This window comes from Fundulus heteroclitus, chromosome 13 (genome assembly GCF_011125445.2).
Source record: "Fundulus heteroclitus isolate FHET01 chromosome 13, MU-UCD_Fhet_4.1, whole genome shotgun sequence".
Lineage (NCBI taxonomy): Eukaryota > Metazoa > Chordata > Actinopteri > Cyprinodontiformes > Fundulidae > Fundulus > Fundulus heteroclitus.
The window spans coordinates 34161110-34188648 of record NC_046373.1 but is presented as its reverse complement, the minus strand read 5'-3'; the positions used below and the strand labels follow the sequence as shown (position 1 = coordinate 34188648).

The 27539-nt window shown below is 40.5% G+C and overlaps 1 protein-coding gene and 1 long non-coding RNA gene across 2 annotated transcripts; both read left to right on the top strand.

Moving 5' to 3' along the window:
• Positions 1 to 6440: 6440 nt before the first annotated feature.
• Positions 6441 to 8592, top strand: LOC118565522. The gene is made up of 3 exons (XR_004932411.1): positions 6441 to 6482; positions 7253 to 7613; positions 7708 to 8592. It is a non-coding gene; the product is annotated as an uncharacterized LOC118565522 (long non-coding RNA).
• A 6498-nt stretch (positions 8593 to 15090) lies between these two features.
• LOC110368189 lies at positions 15091 to 25218 on the top strand. Its single transcript, XM_036145932.1, has 4 exons — positions 15091 to 20954; positions 24374 to 24453; positions 24612 to 24744; positions 24913 to 25218. The coding sequence occupies exon 1, from the start codon at positions 19156 to 19158 to the stop codon at positions 20449 to 20451; it is 1296 nt and encodes a 431-aa protein (XP_036001825.1). The 5' UTR covers positions 15091 to 19155; the 3' UTR covers positions 20452 to 20954; positions 24374 to 24453; positions 24612 to 24744; positions 24913 to 25218.
• Positions 25219 to 27539: the final 2321 nt, after the last annotated feature.

Genomic DNA, 27539 nt, shown 5'->3' with positions numbered 1-27539 from the left:
TATAAAACACAGCTGGGAATCCATCTGGACCTGGAGCCTTTTTGTTGGGCGTGCTTTTTAGAGCTTTCTCAATTTCGACTGTTGTCAGTGCTGAATCCAGGGTCATTGTTTGACCATCTGATAATGTAGGAAGCGTTATTTTATCCAGAAATTGCTTCATGTCATTATCTGATGGATTTATCTGCGATGTGTATAAAGATTTGTAGAAATCTCAGAAAGTGTTGTTTATTCTTTCAGGATCATATAATGTATTACCAGTCGGGTTTGTGACTGCAAATGTAGTTGGTTTTCTTTCTTTGTTTATTTTTAGCTGATTAGCTTAGAAGCTTCCTGACTTATTGCCATGTTCAAAGTTTTCTATTTGAAGTCTTTGAATTAAAAATTTATTCTGCTTTTCAATATATTTCTTTTTTTCTAATTATACTTTACGGATTTTACCCAGCTTTTCCTCTTCCTGGGAGGTTTCTAGTAACTTATTTTTTTCTTCTATGTCCTGAATCTTTTTGTTTTCTATCTTCTTTTTATGAGATGAGAATTCAATTATTTTACCTCTCATCACTGCTTTCCCTGCCTCCCAGAGGATAGATGCTAATGTCCCTGGTAGATCATCGTACTCCACATATGAAGCCCACTCTTCTTTAAAATATTTGATACATTTTTCATCTTTAAACAATGATGTATTAAGTCTCACGCTTTTGCTTTGTGGGGTTATTTTTTTATTTATTAGGGTTAACGAAACAGGAGCCTTATCACTGACAGCAACAGGATGTATTACAGTATCTGAGATATCAGACCACAGCAAGCTGATGATTAAGAAATAGTCCAGACGAGAGTAGGAATGATGGACATTTGAAAAGAAAGTATATTCCTTACTGTTAGACTGAAGAGATTGCCGTGCATCCCAAAGATCATAATCACTCATGTATTGTTTGACTACATTTAATGTTTGCCAACTGCGGGGATTGTTCTCTATTTATTGGGGGCAACCTCAACTTTGATCTAAATGAGGAAATAGACAGGTTGAATACAACAGGGACAGCCCTGTTGTATTGAACCTGTCTATTTCCTCATTTAGATCAAAGTTGAGGTTGCCCCCAATAAATAGAGAACAATCTCCGTGTTTTGAAAGTGCATGGAAAAGTTAGTACAAGAATGAAGGGTCATCAACATTTGGGCCATATATACTGACAATACATAACTTTTGATTATGAATAGATATTTTTAATACTATGAATCTACCTTCAGGATCTACAATTTTGTCTAATATTGTATACCTAACGTTTTTGTGGATGAAAATTGCTACTTCTCTTTGTCTAGAGTTATAGCAGACAGCAAACACATTGGGGAACTCAGGTGAGTTAAGATCGTTTACAGTTGTAGCTGATTTATAAGTTTCTTGCAATAAGACAACATCTACCTTTAATCTTTTAAGGTGGTTAAAGATCTTCAACTTTTTCTCGCTGGTGCCAGCTCCATGCACATTCCATGTCACAAACCTTAGATTCACCATAGGTGTGAGTGAGAAGCTGAAGCTGGAAAGTGCATGTCCCTGTAGAAATAGATATACGTAGACCCAGGTGACATTATATAAAGTGCTTGTGATTGTCTGATCAACAGGAAAGAAGCAGAGGAATTAGATAAAGGAAGACAGAGAATTAAGAAAGTGCAGAGAGTGAGAAAGGGAGAAAGAGAAATAATTGCAACCCAGCCGTGACTAACAAACATACCGTGCCAACGTGCTCTTGAGCTGTGCATACATTTCATTTATCACCGTATTCGGTTCTATTCTCTTTTAACAAGTGTCATATGCTTTAAATTCACCTGTTGTCTAGCTAATAAAACCACGGAGTGATCTTCTGATCCCTGAACAGCTGACTATTAATATAAAGCTTGTCTACAGCTACTATAATCCTGACGCCCTCAGCGATTTATTTCTTCCTGATTGGGAATAAAACTTGCCTTTGATCTAGGATTTCCTTTGGAATCTGGTCATTGAAGCTGAAATACGTTCCTCTCAACTCTTTTGTAATGCTTGAATTTAGCTACAATCGACCGAGGTCTGGTTTTATTGGGCTTCTTACCTCCAAGCCAGTGAACTCAGTGGAATGTGATGTTATTTACCTCATCCACCTAGATTTTCAGCTTCTACTGGAGGAAATCACAGATTGTTCCCTCAGCATCCTCCTCTTGCTGCTCCGGGATGCCGGCAAAGACAAGGTTATCTCTCATACTTTGTGACTGAATGTCCAGAATTGATTCTTTCATCTTCCTATTTTCAAAGGACAGCTGAAAAATACTATCGGTGAGCTTCTTGACTTCCCCCTCAGCGATTCGTTCTCGGCTTTGACTGACGCTAGCGGCTCCTAGCTGTACTCCAGCAACTCTCTCAGGGCTTCAAATTCCTTGTGTAGAACCTCTACCAAGGCGAGACGGGCATCCAGGCTAGTTATCTTCTTATTGATAGATTCCAGGATGCCGCTGTAGCTCCTATCTGGAGATACTGTGGAAGCAGCGCTGGTTGAACTCGAACGGAAGCATTTTGTTGATGGTGTGTTCGTGGTTGTCTAACTTTTCGGCTTCCCCATTACGATGCTGTCAAAACACTTGTCCAGGTAGCTCTCCAGGCTAGTATCCAGTTTGTTTTATCGTAAAATATGAGACAATTGTTAATATTTAAACCTTACTTTGTTTAATTTTTGTCAAGCACAGAACAGAAGGACCCAGTATTTGAGGCGGACAAACAGTTTATTAAGAACTGAAATGGAGCGGGCAGTGTCTGCTTCTTCAGCAGGAACCTCTGCTGGGTGGAGACAACAGGTTAGTGACCTCGTTTGTCTGGATTTGATTAAACACAAACGTTCGGGCCACTAACCTGGTCTTAGTGTCCAGTACTGGTCCGGTGACGGAAAGGGATTCCAGCTGGCGAGCTGCCAACACGACGCGGCAGGTTGTCAAGCTCCGAGAGTCCGAAGCGCTGAGGAAGCGATGGTCGGTGGACAGGCAAAAGGTCAGAAACTGTGCAGAAGATAAAGGGCAGGAAAATCCAGTGGGTAAAGCAAGAGCCAATGTCGGGAAGGTAGTCGGGGGTCGGAACCAGGAGGTCAGAGAGACGGTGAGGTGCCAAGGGATAATCCAGAACGGAGTCGGGTCAGAGATCAAGGTTCGGTACACGGTCAGACAGAGATCAGGCAGGTATCAGGTCGGGCAGGCGTCTAAAGATAGTCAGGCAAACAGATCAGGTCGGAACAGGCAAACTCGGAGGTCGGAGGGTAGAACAGGTCAGGAACAGGTAGTTGGAGTAAAGAATGTTGGTATAAGTCGATCACTATGGACGAAATAAACTGCCACTGCTGTCTGGTCTGGAGGGTGAATGTATACTGTCAAATGCAGGTGGAACAGGTGAGCGGTAACAAGAACAGGGCGGAGTTAAACAGGTGTGTAAGATGAGTGATCAGACCAGGTAACAGTGCTGAATTTTTTTTTTTTTTGCGGCTCTAGTGGCACGCGTTTTATTGACAGTGAGCTGATAGGAAGAGGGTGGAAGAGGGGGAAGACATGTGGCAAAGCAACACGGGTCGGAATCGATCCCGGGCCAACCGGGTCAAGGACTAAAGGCCTCCTAATATGGTTCGCGCTAACCGCTCCGCCACGGGTGCGCCCAACAGTGCTGAAATCATGACAATTTTCAATTATTGGCTTGTTCTTACCTGGGTGGATCAGATTGCAACTACATGTATACCACCATTTTACTCACGCACAGCTCTCATGAGATCTCAGCCGCTCATCTCCACACCCGAGGTCTCCCTCGGGGACGCCAGCCTGAGCCCTTAGTTCATTTTGGGTTGTCTTTGTTTGGACTTTGTGGACACTAGCCCTCCATCCTAAGCCTCCCTCTGTCTGACATGTCTGAGTTATGTTTTCTGTTTGGATTTTTGGACTTTTTGAGACTTTTTAAGGCCGTCTGGTATCCGTCCTTGAAGATGGGGTACTGTTATAATTTGTGTTTAGTTTCTTTTGCTTTTGAACTTTTCTTCACCCTGTTATCTCTCAGCGACCAGGGACTATCCTGTCAGCTCTGCCCTGGTCAATTACCCCACATCAACTCCATCTGCTGCCAGTAATTAGATTAGCCAAAACCAAGCCAAGGTGCATCTGCCTAGTCTGGTTATGTTGGTCATCCTCTGGTCTCCTGCTTATCCCTGCCTGCCTGCTCCTTCAACCAAGATTCATATGCCAAGTCTGGTTCTGTTTGTCTGCCTGTGGTAGGAAAATCAAACAATATCTGACTTCCCAGACTTATTGAATAAGGAAACCGTGAAGTGGTCAAGTTCCAGCACTTAATTGAGAAACAGAGCAAAGATTACATAGACGAAAGTAATCGCACCCAACGGTCCGGCTGCAGCCTCGTCTGCCCTGCTTCTGCCCGGCCCCCACTCTCTCCTCTTACTATACCTGATAGCAGTCTTACCGTGAAACAAAACAAAGACAGTCATATGCTAGACATTCATTATCTCGCACAGTAAACACGCAAGCATTGGCCTTGGCAATCAGTGGATAATAGAGCTGATATGCAGTTCTCGTGTCTCCAGTGCTCCAGTGTTTGAAGTGGCGTCAGGTCATGGTGACTTTAGGAGACAAGCCATAACAATCCAATAACACTGCCTCACCCATCACAACTCATCTTTACAATAAATATTTTTTAACATATGTCTGTGTCTGGCGGATTATCAAAAACTTTGTCTCCTCTAATATGCGTATATAGATTTTCCACTGTTAAGAAACTTAACCTATTGATGTTGCTTCAAGTAATGACCTATATTGGTTGATATGTAAACGAACTCTACATATATAAAGATGTGAATATCTTTCTCTTTCCACATTCATCTGGAAAATCACTGTTCAGCTGTCTTCCTGGAGAACCTAAAATGGAAGAGGAAAGTGGCACAACTTTCAGACATTAATGGGCTGTTTGTTAACCTTTATGCTATAAATCAGGGGTCTTCAACCCTGGTCCTCAAAACCCACTCTGCTGCATGTTTTAGGTGTTTCTCTGCCTTCACACCTGACCTAAATGGTGTTTAACAGGTCTTTACAGTCGTTGATGGCTGCTGACGAGGCCATGCAATCATTTGATTCAGGTGTGGTGGAGTAGAGCTACATCTAAAACATACAGGACTGAGGGTCCTGAGGACAAGGTTGAAGATGACCGCTATAAACACTAGGATATGTTTTACCTTCAAAAGGTATTCTCCACCATCACTCGTGCACGACTCAACCTGTGACTGATGTCACAGAATGGCTTCACCACCCAATCCTGGAGAGGGCAAGCAGCGCTCCCAAGGATGTACAACCCAATCAGAGCCACAGCAACTGGACATTTATTTTTCTGAATGAACAAAGCCACCCTGGCTAAACATCTCCCAAAGTGCAGACAACAGCAGGAGACATGCATGCTCAGTACAAGGGATTACTGCAAAGCCATCAACAATGCAGATGAGTGTCCACTGTGGCACTGTGTTTGTCAAGACTCGATGCAATCTGCTGGGTTTACTCAGATCTGAAACTTTTTGACCAATCTGTATTTGGCTAAAATAGTAGCTTTAACATTTGCAAATGTGTGTGGAGAGTTGTGTGTCTGTATCTCGATTTGTGCGTGTGCAGTGGGATTTGTAAATGTGTGAGAAGATTTGAGTGTCTGTACAACAATCTGCAAATGTGTAAAACTACTTGTGTGTAATCCGTTTTGCAAATGTGTAAAAAATCCACAAATCTGTATTCAGATCTGCAAATGTGTACAGAGATTTGCAAATGTGTAAAAAATCCACAAATCTGTATTCAGATCTGCAAATGTGTACAGAGATTCGCAAATGTGTAGATCAATCTGTAAGCACACACAGAGACACTTGTGTCTGAAGTGTTTTTGCTTCAAGACCCAGAAATACAGACAAATCATTGGTTACAAGTCAAGCGGTTTTTCGGTTGGCTCTCTTTACACACGTGATTTTTGCTACTGTTCTGCCGTGTGAGATGCACAAATGCGTGGAAGGATTTGTATGCGTATCTTTTCGATTTGTGTCCCCTTGCGCAGACTCACAGGCTCAAAGGCTCACATACTGCCCTGAGCGCAGGCTCACAGGCACACAGGCTGCCTCTTCCGGCTGTGGGAGGTCACAGACCTCCGTGACTCACGTGACTTTCAAGGATTTTACCAAAGCGTTTTGTTTCCAGACGGCTGATAAGGCAACTTGTTATAACTATATAACTTTCTCCCTTTAACGGCAAAGGTTTCTTGTTTTAATGAGAGACTTATCTTGCTAAAACCAGATAATTGTCTCATCATAACAACGCAACATACCCCGGCATCAGCTCGCGGGATATTTGAGTGTCATGGAGAAGAGGAGAGACGGAGGGGCGCCTTTTATTTCTTTTTAAAAAGTCGTCATTTGTCGGAGGAATGTATTTCTGCACTGAGGAGTGACAAGGTAAGTCGTGCATATACAGCAAGTCCTCTACTTGAAATTTTATCAATTCGGCAGTTATTTATATTTAACAACTATGCTATGGAAACACAAGTTGCAGCCCTGTAGTACAGTCTCTGGCTCTGTTTACACGGTGAAAACAGGTTTGCGTTGCCTTTGTACTCTCCATTTATACACTACAAGGTTTAACTGTTGCTTAGGGGGGGCTTTCAGCTATAGCTGTGGGTTTATTTACAACAGTTTGCAGCCGAAACAGTCCTCCGCCAGTCGCTGTTTTCTTCTTCTGGGCAATTTGACCCGGAGCTTCAAAAATCACAGCACTACTAGTGGTGCGTCATGGGAATTACACAGTTTAAGTACTCTGTAAACAGGGCCTGTGACTGCAGGTTTGAGCAATTAAACATTGATCCAGTCTAACCTTTAATCACAATTTTAAACAGTAGCTATTCTTCTTCTGATGGGAATTCTGTAAAAGTACTTTTTAAAATTCCCATAAACAAAAACATTTAGGTAGGAGGACCAGGATTAAGATAGCTACATTAAAAATACAGCCAGAAAATCATGAATGTTCTCTTTTGCATCTTAGAATGCCTGTGCATTTGATCTGACACAAAATTTAAATACTTGAAAACTTTGAATTTGGAATATTTAGATTCTCACATTTAGCAGAACTAACGTGATCAATTTTTAGAAAGAATACATTGTTATTTTTACCTTTTGTTTATAATAAAAAACTTGAAAGAACGATAACAAAATCTCTGCTGTGTTTACAGGTTGGCATCTCTAAAGCTGAATACATGGATGGTGCTGTCCAAAAGTTACTGCTGGATATTTTCTTCCAGCAGTAACAGAGGGGGTACCACAGCCAGAATTCATATCAACATGGAGACAGAGAATGGTACAATGAAAGACATTCAAAGATTTTTGCGTCTTGATGACAGCTATCCTGAAAACTACTTCATTGTGGGATCCAGCACCCACAGCCAGCACATCAACAGCTGGTGGGATTTCTTAAGGAAACGTTGTGCACAGTACTGGATGAACCTTTTTCAAAAACTGAAGAATACAGATTACTTTACTGGTGACTTCTTGGATAAGCAGCCAATTCTGCTCACCTGTTTAAATATCACTGAGGTATGTTTGAATGTAAAAGATAAATACTATATGATATATGCTTTTAAATATGGAGTATGTACTTTAAGAACTTGTTTATTTTCTTGTCTTTCAGGAAGAACTCTTAAAGTGGTTCACTTATGGAACATAATTTGTAAGATTAGAGATACTATTGCTCCAAGTTGCCGGTCCTACATGATGTATACCCTTCCACGGCTTTTTGGTGAACAAGACAATCTCAAACAGGTTTCTGAGCAAGCGGCGGAAACTTGCACAGTCCAACGTCTTCAGAGGACCGTTCACACGTGATGAGACAGTTCGAAGTATCATACCTTCTGATGACAGAGAACTTTCTTCATGCACCGTCCACACATGATGAAACAATTGAGTTATGCTTATTTTTAAGAGCTTATATACGCACAAACCTGTGACACGTGTGATATTTTCTTGTAAAAAAAGAGTTTGTGGAGCAAATGACCTTGTGAGCCTGTCCAGAATGAACCTGTCACTTTCCCACACAGTCAGAATTAGGCAGCTGCAGACCCCACAACCCATAAAGGACAGGCAGTCAAAGAAATACAGATGGAGGGGGAAAAAACAGACCTCTGTTTTCTTCGATTCCCATGTACTTAAAGGTTTCATCATGATGTACATAACTTTTTGAATTTTGCTGCTAGGTTTTATATTTTCTGTGATTCTTGTTGTGTTTGACAGCAAATATATGCTGCTACATATATTAGGACAATAACAAGAAATCTAACTTCACATTTGCCTTGTAATCTGTCATGTAGGACAAAATGTTTAAATGACATGTTCTGTAAACCCCTCCACTGCTCCTCATATTCAAGACATACTTTTTATATTTATAACAGCAAGACTTATAGTTCTCTGTTACTGAACACTGAGACCCAAGTTATGTACTGTTTCACAATGACGATATGGTCGAATGATATATGAAAACCTTTAATGAATCTTTGGTAAAAACCCATTACAAAATGAAGTGTTATGGTTTGTGATCAAACCAACTCATTCTTTCCTTAGAAACATAACATTATACTCCAATGTTACATCAACTCACAGAAGAACATACATTAAAAGTACCTTCAACAAGTGCTCTGAAAGATCCTTTTGAAAGGAAGTTTTCTACCTCCAGAAGATGACCAAACTAGAACATGATCTATGAGTATTAAAAAGATCAATACATGGATCTCAAAAATGAACATGAGAAAATCCTTTATATACAACAGACAAAAGTCTTTGTTAGAAATCTGGGCACTATTGCACTCAAAGCATTTATCAATTTTACAATCAACTTTGAAGAATATAAAAGAAAAATAATGCCCTATGGAAAGAAAAGGAAAATCAGTACAGTTTAAACACATGCTTCAGAATTTTTACCTTAAAGAAGCTTTATAGCAACAGCAATAATTTGACTTCAAAACTTGTATTTCACAATGTTGTTGGAGTAATCTTTTTAATCAGTATTTTTGCTCTATATCTTTGTCAGCAAAAACAAAAGCTAACTGACTCTATTGTGGCTCACTTCCATATGTTCCTGAAAACATGACCATTTTGAGTCAAATGGTAAACTTTCTTTTGAAATATATTACATAGTGGTATTACCTGTAACCAAAAACATTTTAGATCAAATTGGACTTTTTCCATGAAGATTTGCATGAAAAGAGTTTTTCAAGCAATGTCTGTCGAAGGACACCTCTTTCACCTTTCCCTTGGAACTCGAAGCAAAATCTCCATGTGGCAATTCTGTCAGCATAGGTGGGAATGTAGATGACCAAGCTCTCATCATCCATGCTTGCTATAGCTGATATGTCTACAAGCACAATGAAATTATGGTTAATATAAAAAAGAAATAAACTAAAAAGACTCTTTTAAGCACATGATTATTAATCTTTACAGCAGAATTTATGATTGTATGCATGACATGTTTTAAAAAAAATTAAGCTGCTTATCCGTATCTCTATATCTTTTGTCAGCCTATCTCATTAACATCCATGAAGAACTTTTGCAGTCACACTTTTATTGTGTAGAATACACATACTTTTAATTAGCCTTACGAGTGTCGAATTAAAATTTATTTTAATTACATTTAATTCAAATACATAAAGGCATAGATACATTAGCAGTCACAGGCCCTGTTTACAGAGTACTTAAACGGTGTAATTCCCATGACGCACCACTAGTAGTGCTGTGATTTTTGAAGCTCCGGGTCAAATTGCCCAGAAGAAGAAAACAGCGACTGGCGGAGGACTGTTTCGGCTGCAAACTGTTATAAATAAACCCACAGCTATAGCTGAAAGCCCCCCCTAAGCAACAGTTAAACCTTGTAGTGTATAAATGGAGAGTACAAAGGCAACGCAAACCTGTTTTCACCGTGTAAACAGAGCCAGAGACTGTACTACAGGGCTGCAACTTGTGTTTCCATAGCATAGTTGTTAAATATAAATAACTGCCGAATTGATAACATTTCAAGTAGAGGACTTGCTGTATATGCACGACTTACCTTGTCACTCCTCAGTGCAGAAATACATTCCTCCGACAAATGACGACTTTTTAAAAAGAAATAAAAGGCGCCCCTCCGTCTCTCCTCTTCTCCATGACACTCAAATATCCCGCGAGCTGATGCCGGGGTATGTTGCGTTGTTATGATGAGACAATTATCTGGTTTTAGCAAGATAAGTCTCTCATTAAAACAAGAAACCTTTGCCGTTAAAGGGAGAAAGTTATATAGTTATAACAAGTTGCCTTATCAGCCGTCTGGAAACAAAAGGCTTTGGTAAAATCCTTGAAAGTCACGTGACCTCCCACAGCCGGAAGAGGCAGCCTGTGTGCCTGTGAGCCTGCGCTCAGGGCAGTATGTGCACTGAGCTATATTATACACTGGAGTGCTGATTTTGCCAAAAAACTGAAGTCACTGGCCACCATCTTGTTACTCCCTACTCTCACAGAATCCCATAGGATTTGGTTGCAACAACAAGCAGTTTTCTGGCTGTGTGAAAACGTTTCACAGGTAATTCTACAGTCAGTGGATGTACTAACACTGTCAACTACTAGGAAATTAGGTGCTGAAATATTTTACATGTTATTCATATTAAATATATATATGTATATATAAGTATGTGTATATGTATATATGTATATATATGTATACACATATGTAAATATATGTTTTTGTATATTGTTATGTATATATTTATAAATGTTAAACATATATATTTAAATGAATTAAATGCTAAATATTTCAGCACATGACTTTCTCAGTACTTGATATTTTTTAGAACATAACATAAAACTATTTGGCATTTGACATTTTAAAAGTCTTAAGTCCCCCCTGAACTTGAGAAAATCCTCGTTATTCGATGCTGTAGCGCACATCTTCCCTAGTTACTGAGGGGAAATAGGGAGTACCAATATGGCGGCTGGTGGCTTCAAAGCGATTCGTTCAAACAGACGGTGATTAGCACTCCAGTGTACTATATAGCTCAGTGAGTATGTGAGCCTTTGAGCCTGTGAGTCTGCGCAAGGGGACACAAATCGAAAAGATACGCATACAAATCCTTCCACGCATTTGTGCATCTCACGCGGCAGAACAGTAGCAAAAATCACGTGTGTAAAGAGAGCCAACCGAAAAACCGCTTGACTTGTAACCAATGATTTTTCTGTATTTCTGGGTCTTGAAGCAAAAACACTTCAGACACAAGTGTCTCTGTGTGTGCTTACAGATTGATCTACACATTTGCGAATCTCTGTACACATTTGCAGATCTGAATACAGATTTGTGGATTTTTTACACATTTGCAAATCTCTGTACACATTTGCAGATCTGAATACAGATTTGTGGATTTTTTACACATTTGCAAATCTCTGTACACATTTGCAGATCTGAATACAGGTTTGTGGATTTTTTACACATTTGTAAATCTCTGTACACATTTGCAGATCTGAATACAGATTTGTGGATTTTTTACACATTTGCAAAACGGATTACACACAAGTAGTTTTACACATTTGCAGATTGTTGTACAGACACTCAAATCTTCTCACACATTTACAAATCCCACTGCACACGCACAAATCGAGATACAGACACACAACTCTCCACACACATTTGCAAATGTTAAAGCTACTATTTTAGCCCCATAAATCTGTCTGTATGATTTGATTGAATTTGACTTTGTAAAGTACCTTGAGATGACATTTGTTGGGAATTGCTACATAAATAAAATTTATTTTAATTGAGTCTGCTCCCTGGCAGTCCTGCATAAACATTGAAAAAGAAACATTACTGTCCACTGCCATGGACGATTACTGAGTTCCAGTCCTTGTAGCTGTAATAGTCTGGGCGGTACTGCTGAGATGAAATTTTTGGTATGTGGGAGCCATCTATTGCACCCACACAGATGGGAAAATACCACCTGTTCTGAAAGAATTCTGCCATTTCCCTGAACCCCCTTTTGGCTGGAAAACAAAATTGTTCTGGCACCAACAACCTCACTGCTGCTGAAAGGAAATCCTGAACACACCTGCACACTGTTGCTATGCTGACGCCAAACAAATATTCTATGCTCCTGTACTCTGATTAGGTGACTAACTTCCACAGAGCAATGGGCAACTCTCTTCTGTAAGGGCACACATAGACGAAAAGGGTCATCTCCTCCTTTAATGCAGGGTGCATTTTATTGCAAATAAAGACAATGTTTCTCTGGGCATTCTGAAGTTATGGACCCACTGGGAGTCTGTGAAGGAAGAAACTGAGACATCCCACCACTCAGAGGCTCACTGGAAGGTCCACATTGATGGGTGGCAATGGCATTAAAGCAAAATCTGAATGACACATAAAAATAGGAATAGTCGTTAATAAATATGTTATTCACAATACCATAAGAGTCTTGATTCTTTAACCACTTAAGCCAAGAGGGTTTTAGGACCAATTTTCACCTGGAATTGCATATCTGAAGAAAATCAAGTACAGTTCCAAAGTTATAAGGTGTGAATCTAAAAGTTAGTATTTGAGTGACACAAATGCATCAAAGAACATTATTCAGTTGGAGCCACTATTGTGCAAATGTCACCATGTCTGATTTATGGGTGATTAAACAAAGAAAAAAATCTACAATTTAGAGCCTCGCTCTTTTTCCAAAATAAACTCTGCAAAACATCATGAAAACCCCTTTGGAATTATAGGCGAAGCCTTAATTAATAATAGATCCACATCTTGACTATAACTGCAACAAATCTGGAATGAATCAGTTGACGCATATTTGTTCCACAAAGGTTTTAGTGGGCAGCCTGCAGGATTTCCATTGGACTTCTGCAAATTACAGACTATTTGTTCTGTTCATAAGATTTACTCCCTGTTTCATCAAATGTACCATTGTGTACAGCATAATACACAATACAAAGACGAGAAAATCAGCTGAAATATTCATTTGTCTAAAGCAACAATTTTATTGAACGAATACTTATCAATAAAAAAATCTAAGAAACATGTTTTACACCGTTGTAAAACATTAGTTGTATTGGAAAAGTATAAATGCTTTTTGGATCAGTGAAGCCGACAGTAAAGTGAGGCTTCTATTGGGCTGCAGAAGCAGGGGGAGGTAGGAGTGGGAGAACAAAACTTTATGATCACAACATGATACATTTTTACCTACAGCTCTCCAAAAAGGGCAAAATACCATAAAACAAAACCGTTGTAAAACATTAGTCGTACTAGAAAGGTATAAATGATACCACCATTTCATAAAGTGTTTTTTTACATCATCTAGCCGATAGTGAAAGTAATTAATTACATTCAATTTTATGTATATAGCGCCGGAAAGGCGCTATATAAATAAAAGTGTATAATCTGTATCTATAAAATCTGTATAATCTGATTGAAAGTGCCTTGGGAAAGGCACTTTCCCAAGTCAAATTCAATCAGATTATACAGATTAGATCAAATTATACAGATTGGTCAAAAAAATTTCCTATCTAAGGAAACCCAGTAGATTGCATCAAGTCTTGACAAGCAGCATTCACTGCTCCTGAAGGAGTGCAGAGCCACAGGGACAGTCTGCATTGTCCATGGCTTTGCACCAATCCCTAATACTGAGCAAGCATGAAGTGACAGTGGAAAGGAAAAACCTCCAGTAGAACCAGGCTCAGTGTGAATGGTCATCTGCCTCGACCGACTGGGGGTTAGAGAAGGCAGAGCAGAAACACAACAAGAGAGACAAAAAGCACAGAAGCACACATTGATCCAGGAATCTTTTCTACGTTGTATTGTAATAGGGGGTGATCTGTCTTCCCTGGATGATGTCACAGCTAACAGAACGCCAGACTACGTGTACCTACTATGAAGAAAAAAATGACAGAGAACAAAAAGATAAAGGCTGAAATGACAACAAACAATGCAAATTTGAGAACAGTAGGAGATCTTATCAGAGTGAGAGAAATAGACCCTAATGTCCTCAAGCAGCCTAAGCCTATAGCAGCATAACTATAGAGATAGCTCAGGGTAATCTAAGCCACTCTCACTATAAGCTTTGTCAAAATGTAACACTAGCTTTCTGCTGCAACAGCGGGGAAGGGAGGAGTGAAGCTAAACTCTCTGATCACGGGATGATGTTATTACCTACAGTTCTCCAAAAATAGCAAAATAACATAAAACAGCTGTGTTATTCATGACTGTAACTAATTACAGTTGACATGTGTCCTGGACCTGTGACATGTAAATGTAATCATTTTATTTTTTATCAAGTTACAGCCATTTGGTTTGTTTAAGAATTTGCTTTCAGGAAGGTTTTGTTGTATTTACCCCAAGGCAGGAATAACAAATGGTTCTCTCAGATAAGGAATGTCTCCCTTATCCAGCTGTGCATGAAGCTGGTGAGAAATCACCATCTGCAATTCCAATTGTTTCCTTCTTTGCTTTTAACCTCCTGACCCTTTTTAACCCCCATGCTGTAAATTCCTGAAACCTCCTGACCCAACCCTCCTGACCCCCTCTTTGATGTGTGATAATAAAGGCAGAAGGACAGAGATGACCCGGCACAGACGATACCAAAACTTTCAGGGAGTGAAATTCTCCGTTTGGGTCATCCTCTGTCCTCTTCTAGAACAGTCTGAAACTTGTGTTGTGTGCTTTTCATTCTAGGATAAAAGGGGTTATATTTAATAACCCTATCAGCCTGGTGCTGTGACCTGGATCCCAAAATATCGGCTCGCTGACGAGAGGAGCGGACACACTGAAACCCACCGGTGATCGGAGTCAAGGACCTGTCTAAAGTCTCGGGAGGTAATTTCCTCGTCATAGGTTAACTCCTTTCGCCAACGAGGGATTGACGGGATCCAGCCGGGAGAAAAATACACCACAGCAAGTAAGTTTTAAAGCGATCGGTTAAAATCTGTACAGACTGGCGACCTGTCCAGGGTGTACCCCGCCTCTCGCCCAGTGAACGCTGGAGATAGGCACCAGCACCCCCCGCGACCCCATGAGGGATAAAGCGGTTCGGAAAATGGATGGATGGATGGGTTAAAATCTGTTGCTTTGGGTTTCGGGTGATTAAAAGTTCCCCGAACAGGTGTTCAAGCGGTTTCAGTCCCTTGTTACGGGTGATTAAAAAATCCCCGAAAAGTTAAATCGAGAGGTTTGAGTCCCTCGAAGCAATACGACCGGTTTTCAGTCCGTCGTAGAATTATAGGTAGCTAAAAAACTCAGGCTAAAGACCTGAACGGTACCTTAAAAGAGAGAGAGAGAAACGAAAAAAAAAAAAACAGGATTAAGGTCCTGGAAGGTAGATAAACACAACGCAAAAGTAAGTAGGATGGGTTCAGGACAAAGTAGAAAAGGAAATCCCATAGGGAATGAAAAATTTATGTATCAGATTGATCCAAATAATTTAAAATACTTGGAGAAGTGGAAGAAAAAGTATAAAATAGATGGTGTGTTGAAAGTGAATCAATGGGAAAACGTTTTGTATAGGCTAGAAACAAGCGCAAGTACGAAAAAGGGGAGAAAAAAATATTAAAAAAATAAAAGTGCTTGAAATTGCGCGCTGTTGGTTAATTCAAGCACAAAATAGGCAGGATGCGCGAGCTAAAAATAAAGCAGATCGTCAGACAACTGTGATGTTCGTGCGCCCTGAAGATAATGAAACGCAACCGCGGGGCCGTAGGCAGAGATAGCCCCGACCTGCAGGAGGGAGTGGGGTGGCTGATGTACCGGCGACTGCAGCACCGGTCCGTCAAAGCCCCACTTCATCACCTATTTGGTCTCCTACAATTTTAGGCTCTAAACAAAAAAGAACCCGCCAGAACAATACTTCAGTAACGCAAACCATGGTAGCAACTGAAGAAGACAGACCACCACCGTATAATCCCTTAAATTCCCCCACGGATATTTCAAGTCTGTACCCAGACCTAGATGGACTGAGTAAATCAGATCATTTGTTATCAACAGACCAGTCCAAAGGATTGTATCCTACGGTGCAGGTCGCAAATCCTAATATAGGAGCTCAGCAGCCTCAAACAATCCCAGTTTTCCGTCCGTGGTCATTAGAGGAAGCTAGGAAAGCTGTGGGAGGGGTAATTTCTCCACAGGAAGATCCAGAATTATGGATCCAAGACATGGAGGGAATTTATAACTCATATGGTTTAAATGGACATGAGTTCGGACAAGCCTTACAGTCGTCAGTGGGAAAACATTGGGGTAAAATAAGAGCGAATTATACAGGCAGAAATCCACAAGGCGGAATATTTGATGATCAAGCACAAATGGGGAACGAGCAGAGACAGCAGTTGACAGCTGTAGCAGATGCCGCGCGTGCAGTTTTCCGCAGGAGAGCAGATTATGGACATTTGGGGTGCATTAAACAAAAAATAGGGGAAGACGTAGATGAGTTCAAAATACGTTTTGAAAAAGAATATAGGTTTCACAGTGGCATCCCGCACGCTGACGGAGATGACACACTATATCAGCAACAGCTAAAAAAATATGTTAATGGGAGGTTTCCAGCCGCATATCTCCCCGTGGGTTAAAAAACACTTAGTTACACTGGCAACGTCTAATGTAACCACAGTTATGGAATATGCGCGTCACGCCGAAAAAAATGTTAAAAAGGGAAGTGGTGCGTCTGGAGGGGGGACACAAATTTTCTGGGCAGATCCTACGTGTGACACGTCGAGGAGGTTTCCGAGGCGGCAGGGGCGGTCATGAGAACCGAGGGGGCTTTCAGGGTGACCAATGGTTGGTCACCCAACCATTGGTCCAGGGAATGTCCCAATCAGACACAAACCCCTCATCTGCGGGGACGGGGAAGAGGCCGCAGGGGCGGTTCTTCATATGAGTCGTGACTAGGGGCTAGAGCAAATGGGGATCCAGAGCCATTAAAAACAGTAGATGTGTATGGAGCATGGGAGCTTTTAAGTGCATTAAAAGAAAAAACCATACATAATACTTACAATTAATGGACAGCCAGTTACCTTTTTATGCGATTCAGGAGCCTGCAAAACTTGTATAAAAGATAATCTTGGACTAATAGCATCTAAAATGCCCATTTTTGTAAAGTCAGCAAACAGTCAAACATCCCAAGAATGAATGTCAAAAGCAATAGAAATAAAAGACCCTCAAACAAGAAAAAAGTTGCATGCTCCTGTAGTAATGTCACCAACTTGCCCCATTAATCTGCTAGGACGGGATTTAATGGAAAAATTAGGCATTGCAGTTTTTCCAACACAGGATGGAATGAAAGCTGTCCGTGTAGAACATGTAATGTCGCTGCAACAAAATCCTCCTGTGTTTTATGCACTATGCTTACCATCTCTGCTCCAAATAAAAGAGAAAAGTGAACTCATGCATAATGCTAGAAGCACATTGTCAAATCCAGAGGATGAAATTCCGTTAGCTGATCTACATACCACTATGAATGTGTGCTGTGACATGTGACCCAGATGAAAAGTTTGCAAAACAGTTTCTGAAACAGGAAACTACAATTGTGGCTACACAAAATATGTACACAGATGGGAGATCATTCGCAGCAGTTACTGTTATGCTTTCTACACAGATGCAAAAATTGTATGGCTTACCATGGGAACCTTTTTTGTCATTGTTTAAGACCAATGAACCAGAGTGGAGAGATACAGGCCCGTGTTTAAAAGCTGCAGAAAGAGCGTCTGATTTTCAGCTATGTCCACACAAAACAGGCTGGCTTTATAGCCCTAGTACAGAACTATGGAAACAGCCTTACAAAGTTCTGTTCGATGCAGAACCTCGCATCCAAGGTTTAGCATGAGATAAAATAATCCAGCATTCTTTGCAATCAGAATCCGATGAAAATGATTTAAAAAATATCCCAAATGTTTTGTGGTCCACAGGGCCAACTGATGTAGGGCTATTGACAACTATAGAACCAGTTAAAATAGTTCCTAAATTGCAATACAGACCACAAATAAAACAATATCCGCTAAAACGTGAAGCACAGGAGGGTATAAAGCCAGTTATAAAAAATTTATTGGATGCAGGAATAATTAGGCCATGCCCAGATTCACCATGTAATACGCCCATTTTTCCCGTACAAAAAGCAGACAGAAAGAATTGGCGCATTATACAAGATCTCCGAGCAGTGAACTTAGCTGTACAAACGCGCGCTCCGAATGTCCCAGATCCACACACATTGTTAAACACACTGGATCCTGACAGCAAATTTTTCACAGTGATTGACCTAAGTAATGCGTTCTTCTCAGTACAAGTGCATCCGGACTCTAAGTTTTGGTTTGCTTTTACGTTCAAGGGGAAAAAATATACGTACACACGCTTGCCACAGGGATTTGCAGACAGTCCTACAATTTTCACCCAAGCCATTTTAACATGCTTGGAGAGATTTAATCCAAAGCATGGAAGCCAAGTGTTAATGTATGTAGATGACCTTTTAGTTGCGTCTAAAACAGCCGAACAGTGTAGGGCAGATTCTTTGCAGCTGCTACATCATTTGGCTAAAACAGGAAACAAAGTAAGCAAAGATAAAATGCAGTGGGTGCAGAAACAAGTCCGTTACTTAGGCCATGTTATCTCAGAAGAAGGTAAAAGGATACAGGAAGATCGAAAAACTACTATAGCAAGTGCGCCCAAACCAGTCACTAAAAAACAAATGATGTCTTTTTTAGGATTATGCAATTACTGCAGAGTTTGGATTCCACACTATGCAGAGAAAACTCAGCTTCTCTTAAATCTTATCTATGACACCCCGATGGCCATGTCAGCGATAATCCAATGGACCCCAGAAGCAGAGCAGCAATTTGCAGAGTTAAAAGCAGAGCTTATCTCAGCAACTGTCTTAGCTCTACCAAACTATCAAAAACCATTCATCCAAACAGTCGACTGTAAAGCTAGTTGTATGACCTCTGTGTTGTTACAGCCTCATGGTGATAAACTCAAACCTGTAGCTTACTACTCAAAAAGATTAGACCCAGTCACCGCAGCCCTACCCCCGTGGAAAGTTCAGCAGAAGTCGTCCTTTTTCTCCCTACTACTTTATTAGTCCCCCATGCAGTCGATGTGTTGTTAATGCAAGCAAAAATGAATCTCCTTTCACCTGCACGCCAGTTGTCATATACAGCCATACTTTTGTCACAACCTCATCTGAAAATAAAAAGATGTACAGTGTTAAATCCAGCCACATTAATTCCAACTGCTGATGAAGGAGAACCACATGACTGTAAGACAGAGACAGAGCAGTTACAGCTCCCGCGACCAGACTTAACAGATGTCCCGTTGCCAACAGGAGAAGTACTTTTTGTTGATGGCTCCTGTTTTAAAGATGATTCAGGAAAAACAAAAACAGGTTATGCCGTCGTATCACTTCCACATAATGTAACTGAGGCGAAGCAAATCCAATCGCATCATTCAGCACAAGCAGCTGAATTAATTGCATTAATAAGGGCTTGTGAACTAATGAAAGGATGCGATGTGACAATTTATACGGATAGTCAGTATGCACTTTCTGCTATCTTTTTCTTTGCAAAACAATGGGAACGCAGAGGCATGGTAACATCAACAGGTAAAACTGTAGTACATGCAGAATTAATTATAAAACTGCTAGAAGCAATTCAATTGCCAAATAAAATAGCTTTAATAAAATGTACAGCACACTCAAAAGGTACTGATACGGTGTCAAGAGGAAACAGGCTTGCAGATGAAACTGCAAAAGAAGCAGCAGCAGGACAATTTGGTCCTTCTGATATTTATCTGCTGCAAAAAACAGAACAAATCATCGATTCAGAAGTATTGTTAAACAGACAACAAACAGCGCCAACTGCAGAAAAACAAATGTGGGTAAAAAATGGTGCAACAGTAAATTTAGGAGGCTTTTATACAATTTGTAACAAACCAGTTCTCCCAAAAAGCTTATTCCAAGCAGCAGCTATGTTGAGCCATGGCGTTTGCCATGTTTCAACAGGGGGTATGGTGACTGTAATACAGCAACACTTTACAACATATGGATTTTTATTCTTATGCAAAAAATTTTGTAAAGCCTGTACAATCTGTGTTAGACATAATCCTCAAGGTAACATAAGACCAAAACGTGGACAGTTTCCAGAACCACAGGGACCCTTTGAAGTGATGCATATGGATTTTATTGAGCTGACACAAAGTGGCCCTTACAAATACTGTCTGGTAATGATTGATGCATTTTCAAATTGGGTTGAAATAGTTCCAGCAAAGCACACAGATGCACTGACAGTAGCTAAAGCTATATGCAAAGTTGTTGTTCCAAATTTTGGCATCCCTCAGAAAATCTACAGCGACAACGGTCCTCATTTTGTGAACCAGGTGATTCAGCAAATGGCAAGCAGGTTATAACCTTAAAGAATCACTGTGCTTATCACCCAAAAAGTGCTGGACTTATAGAAAGGACGAATGGGACAGTTAAATCCAGACTTAAAAAGTGCATGGAAGAAACAAAGAGACCATGGCCAGAATGTCTGGACTTAGTAAAACTGTACATGAGAATAACTCCAACGAGCAGTGGTTTGACTCCATTTGAAATAATATATGGCAGACCATATGAATTACCACTGTTCACAATACAGACTCCACCTGAGGAGGAAGACAAAACTCTAGCAGACTATATGAGAGAAATGTTGCAGTCTAAAGAAGTGTCCAATGCAAATTCACTGCCAGAAGAACCTTTGTCTCCACAGGATCCACAAGCAGTGAGACCAGGAGACTGGGTGTTTTCGTCAAAGTCATCAGGAGGAAAAACTGGGCGAGCCCAAGGTGGGAAGGACCATTCCAAGTACCCCTGACCACGCCAACAGCTGTGAAGATCGCTGAAAGACCTTCCTGGATTCACCTTAGCCACTGTAAGTTACAGAGTGTTAAGTACCTAAAGGTTGGAACAGTGGGGAAGTCTGATTCACAAAGGGGTTTGGTTTTTTAGGGCCACTGGTCTCAACGTCGGTGAAGAAATCAACTGATCCCTGTTCTTTAGAGTCCTGGGTAAAATTAACATCTCTGCTAACCTAGCAAAAATGGAGTTCCCATGCAGAAGGGGTTTCTTCTTTTGCGTTGTGGCTGTTGCCTGCATTATTTGTTTCAGTCCAGATCCAAGGAGTGAGAGGAAAAAGAGGTTCATCCACTCCACTGCCATGAAGATTTGGCTGGGTGATATCCCAAACCACCATGTTGACAACTTATGGGAAACGTATGCATGAACTGTAATCCAGCAGCATAACAAGACTGATTGCTACGTGTGTTCTGTCATGCCTAAATCTACCAAGCAGCCTACCTTGTACATAACTCCCATGAACACCTCACAGGCTATTTGTTTTGCATCATATGCATTCCAGTTTATGCCTGCTCAGTTAATGAATGCCACGACTGGGGAGATTATGATGGAACAAGTGTGCAAAGGAGTAAAGTCGTCACTGTTCTCTTACAGTAATGTCACAGGCTATCCCACCAAGATGAAGGCTGTTATGCCTAAAGGAATGAAACATCCAGTGTGTATTCACTCACCTAGAGAGAACGATACGGTGAAGGTAGGACATGCAGCAGGATGCCAGAGTACCATCACTGACCTTTACTCTGACTCTGTCTGCGGCATCCTCCCTAATGGAACGTACACCAGCTGTTCTACTTGGAAACCACAAGGTAACTTTCCTACAGAGGGTGGCTGGTTCCTGTGTGGAGGAGACAGTATTTACCCATCACTGCCCCTCAGCTGGTCAGGTACATGTGCACCTGTGTTTGTTTCTGGCCACACTGTTATCATCTCAGCTCAAGCTGTGAAGGACCATCATTCCTCTGATAGGATGAAAAGAGAACTCAGCTCCAGCTCAGTGCTCCAACCCCATGATCCCATATGGGGTTCCAACATTCCCTCTGAACATAAGCACTGGAGCACAGCGAATAAAATAGGACTTTCACTTTTCCCGTGGTTTGGAGTTGGTAAATCTATGCTGATGATTGAGACATTGGACTATAGAATGAAGACTCTAGTGAACATGACGATGGACATCAACAAAGGACAAAACAAACAATTAAGTGAAATGCGTTTAATGGTACTGCAAAACAGAATAGTTTTGGACATGTTAACTGCTAGCCAAGGTGGTGTATGTGTAATGATTGGAACATTCTGCTGTACATATATTTCTGATGCAAATGAAACTCATATTACTGAAGCTATGTCTGCCTTAAAGAATCTGCAACGAGCAATGTCCCAGGATGCTGTTCCTCTAAGTATGGACTTCCTCTCCTGGTTCTTTTCAGGACCGTGGTGGCACCTTTTACTGAAAATAATGACACCCATTATTATTGTTCTTATTATTTTTTGTGTTTTTACTGCTTGTGTAATCCCATGCCTAAAGTCTATGATTGCTAAAACTATGGGAAATGTAATGTTTCAATATCAAATGCTTTCACAAATCCCTCTTGAAGAAGTACACCCCGTAGTTTAACTTTCCCTTGTTAAATGCTTAACAAAATGACAGTCTCATTGAAAATGCAAAATGCAAGAAATGAGTACTTGAAGTAGGTTACGTTAAGCTCCAATTGTAAATAAAAATGATTAAAAGGAGGGAAATGTTAGGAAAATGTGAATGTAATCATTTTATTTTTTATGGGTCAGGAAAACCTCCTGACCCAACCCTCCTGACCCCCTCTTTGATGTGTGATAATAAAGGCAGAAGGACAGAGATGACCCGGCACAGACGATACCAAAACTTTCAGGGAGTGAAATTCTCCGTTTGGGTCATCCTCTGTCCTCTTCTTGTGTGCTTTTCATTCTAGGATAAAAGGGGTTATATTTAAAAACCCTATCAACATATAAGGTAAAAATGCTGGAAATAAAAAGTAACCATACATCTTATGCATGAACCGGGTCAAGAATCAGCAGCTGCTCATCTTCCTCCGCTTCAAAATCTGTGCAAGAGTCAGAAGATTCCTCTATCTCAGCATAACTCTCCCTCATAATGTCTTCCAAATCACGACTGCAGATGTTCTACGAAAAATCAACATCACTGAAGAGATAAACAAAAACAACAAGCTGGCTGTGCCTGCTGCGTGCATAATGCAGCACATGTGCAAAGCAATGCTGGCTGAGTTGTACAGTGTCCGGTACACACGACAATTATGTCACCAAGACACAACGGACAAAGACATGCTATACCTTGTTGACAAGGCCAGCCATTTAAAGTGCTGTAAAACCAACAAATATGTATAAAAAATTGGTGACTTGTTTTAGAAACTTTAAAGCCGCTTTTTTTAAAAGGATTTATAAAAAAGTGACTTTTTGTTTTACCTAGCTTTAAAGCTGGACATAAAAGGGCCCCAGCCCCGCCACTAGTGGCCCCTACCGGTATCGGTATGGGCGGGCTTAGGGAGTTAATTGGGCTTGAAATGAGCTATTCACGACTACACACGCTGTCTTGTTCTTTTACCCCATCCTCCTTTTGCCTTCAAAACTTGTCTGTTTTTTCCCACCCATTTGCTTTACCCCTTTATCAATCTACATATTTTCTCCACTCTGCTTCATTGTGTTTTTGTCAGTCTATTTTGTTCACTCTCTTTAACTCTTCTATCAAGGGTTGCCTACTGTTCCTTGAAAAATGGAACAGACCCATATTTAGAAACAAAAATATGTCTAAAATATTTTACATTTTGAGTCAAATGTTTACAAAGTCATTTCATACACAGAAGAAAATGCAAAAAAAGAAATCATCATGTCAGTAGGGTAGAAGACGATGGCTGGCCAAAAAGTGTCCCCTATTTATTTTTGAAGGAGTTGGCAACCCTACTTCCATCAGTCTTCATATTCTCCTCAACTGTTCTCTCCCAGCAGTCTTCTACCATTTCACATCAGAGACATAATATATTCACAACCCCCTCCAAACTGAATAGGCACACCTAAACCGAAAGTCCTTGTTCACATATCACTATATTAAAATGGCCAAATAATAACAACACAGAGGACCATGTAATGAGAACTCCTTTATTGTCTCAAATTCGGACTTGGCAGGGTGCTTGCTGAAGAAGAAATGTGTCTAGGTGCTCAACTGGCTCATCAATGTATGTTGAGAAAATGATCCTGAGTTTCTAAGAAATTCCTGACACATATGGAATGACAATGTTTTTGCATCTCTCTGTTTTCTTCCCTGTGTTAAATGCAAAGTTGTTTTTCTGCTAGTTTTGTTGGCTGACTTGACAAATGCCTAGGTAGGATAAACACAAGCTTGCAGTGATTTCCTGACATGCTTGTGTTCTTTTTATTTCTTCTCTGTAGCAGAGTGAATGTTGACTGGCTGGTAACTCAGAATTCACAGAACCACGCATTGTTTGTCCACCACAGACAAGATGAGTTTGGTAAGTTCTTTAAAATAAGTTTCAATGTATCATGCATTTGCTTGAACAATCATGTATATTGCATAAGTTTCTCACACCATTCTGTAAATCAGCTGCTGTCTTTGGCATTTCTTTTTTTATGTAATGTGTGTATTTTCACCTGTATATGCCGTTTTCAGGACTCAGCAGGCAGAGCCGCGCAGCCTTACCGGCTCTGCGCTCTCCTCCTCTCCTCTGCTCACAGGTGACAGCAGTTGACTGGTGGGCGGGACCGACACACCTGCAGCGTGTCCAGCGGCGTCTCAGCGCACTGTAAGAACAGCGCACGAACAACGAGACGATGCCAGAGTGTTGTCTGGCCTTTAGGCATACCTTGTTGCGGTATGCCTAAAGGCCACAACCACCACCAGAGCTTCATGCTTGTGAGTTTTTTCGATCCCCGTTTTGGATCTAATATCTGTCTCGTGTGTTTTTCTCCAGTGCTCTCGTGTTTTTTGGGACCTTTCCCTCGTGTGACTCTACGTTTTGAAAACCAGGCTCCCGAATCCACTACCCGCTCACATTCTGCCCTGGCGACCTCCCCCTCAAACTCTCTTGGATGTACCAAGTCGGGCACAAGGTTTCCGTCTCCGGATTCACCCTGGTCACCCCGGACTCTCCTGGTTCCTCTCGCTGTTCTCTCCGGATCCTTGGACCCGTCGGCGCTGCTCGGACCCTGCCTCACCTCCGCTCACCGGTCTCCCTGTCATCTGCTCCTTCAACATCAGCTGAGTCCACCTCACTCCCCCCCCCCCCCCCCGGCTTAGTTCCTAGAGCTCCGTAGTAAGCATTCGCCTCTTTAGTTGAACTCTCTCTCTAAGTGAAACTCTGCTAATCGTCTCCCTTACCTCACAGATCTCGTGTAACCTGCCCAAGTCGGTCCCTGAGTTTCCCCCGTCCTAAGACTCTTCCTGAACTCTAGCTTGAAAGATCAATAAAAGCTGTAAAACTGCCTCCTGTGTGCCGGTGTTTTCTGCACGTTGGTCAGACATCTTAAACCAAACATGACAGCCATATTATAAATTAAAATTTTATTCTCCCTTTCTGATTACATTCTCCTTTGATATAGAACTTAACTTTAAATAATTTTTTTTATTCATATTACCTGATCTAGTGTGTAACTCTGGGGTGTCCTGTCCGCTTGTTATTGTTACTGTCACACCCACTACTATGGGACAACAAGGGTATTTCTATTCTATTTTTATCCACTTGGAAGTTTGTCATCTTTGAACTCGCAGCAAGAAATAAAAATGGCGGATTCTGGTTAGCTATAAATCATTGACCATTTTTAGCAGTTCCACAGTAAATCAATTTATTGAAAAACATGACCCAAACACAATATAAGGATATCTATGCAGCACCTAGAGAGAATAACTTTTGTGCACTCATAGAGACTCCAAGTACGCAACAAACTGTATTTGTACATATGACATCATCTGCCTACTGCGATTTCTTTTGTATTTTTATTCTTATTTTTTTTCTAATTTTCTTTTTGATCCACTGTATATATGAAGATACACTGTATATAACTGATGCACCTTTTCCTACTTTTGGCACCTTCTTCTAACTATTGATTGACTATTGAGCCGATGGGACAAGTGAATTTCTCCAACGTGAGATCAATAAAGCCTATCTTATCTTATCTTAATGGCGAGAAATCTGGATTTTCATGAGGTCTCCTTTAAATTAGATATAGCTTTTGATCTGATGAGTGTTTTAAGTACCATGCAGTTTTACCAGAATCTTATAATACTGCAAACTGGCAATCTGAAGCACTGTGTTGGTATTTTATTTTTATTTTTTGCCATTACAGATAGCTTCTACATAAAATATATAAACTGCATTAAACATAGGATATACTGAACTTACTCCTACACACCTATACACCCAACAACTTGCCCGCACACAGAGAAACTACACACCATCCCCCATCCTCCAGTCATTTCCTCTCTTGCTTTTTCCCTCCCAACTCTTAAAGGTGTTATTTATGGTGATTGCATGCTTATGATCTCATTATATGGTCCTCTGAATGTGAGCAAAGAAGTAACTAAGAATAAATACCACAAAAATATTCTCTAAATAATTTCAGATACTATATGCCAATTACCAGATAATTCATAATCTTTGCATCACAAATTAAAGAACCCTTAAGACTTGTTGAAAATTAGCAAGCAAAGTGGTTATGAATACATTTCCAGATTTCAGTCCAAGTCCCTCTTAAACAACATATGAAGTAGAGATTATATGAAGGTAATCTTGTTCCAATAGGATTTGTGCATTGTAAGTGTGAATTTGAAGTTGTAGAGGGAGTTAAATTCTTAAAAAAAAAAATTACAAGTACAAATTTTTTTTACACCTGTTCAATTTTTTTTAAACCTGTTCAAATTTTAAGTACAAGTACACAAATTGTGTTCTGTGAGTTGCACATCAAAAACCTCATACATTCTCAGTTTTACTCCAAATGGTCCAGAACTATTGTTGCTAAACTATTTGTGCATTGTAATTTTGGTGTTTTGTAATTGTAGATTTTTTTAAATCTGTCACAAGTACAAAATAAAGTTACACCTCTTCAAATTCTTGAGTACAAGTACACAAATTGTGTTCTGAGTTGCACATCATAAGTGTCTGTCATTCAGTTCTGCTACAGTTGATCTAAAACAAATGGTGCAAAACAAATTCAAACACGTGTATTAAAATCTTCAAAAAAATATTTTTTTATATTTTTTTTCCCTTAACACAAATACAAATCAACAAGTACAACTGCACAAATCTGCTCCTGTGAGTCACAAATTCATCTTTACAAGTTACGCCTTTATTTTCACTTTTGACACAACCGCCCCAACGGTAAAAATGATCAGTGACTTGTGGGTAGTACCCTTGATCAGACAGCAGGGGGAGCTGCCTGCTCGGTCAGTCTGTACCAACCCGGAACTACGGCTTATTGCCTTGTTGCCTTCAAAGGACCCAGATGCACTGAGCTATATAATACACTGGAGTGCTAATCGCCCGCTGTTAGAACGAGTCGCTTTGAAGCCACCAGCCGCCATAGACTTTTAAAGACTTTTAAA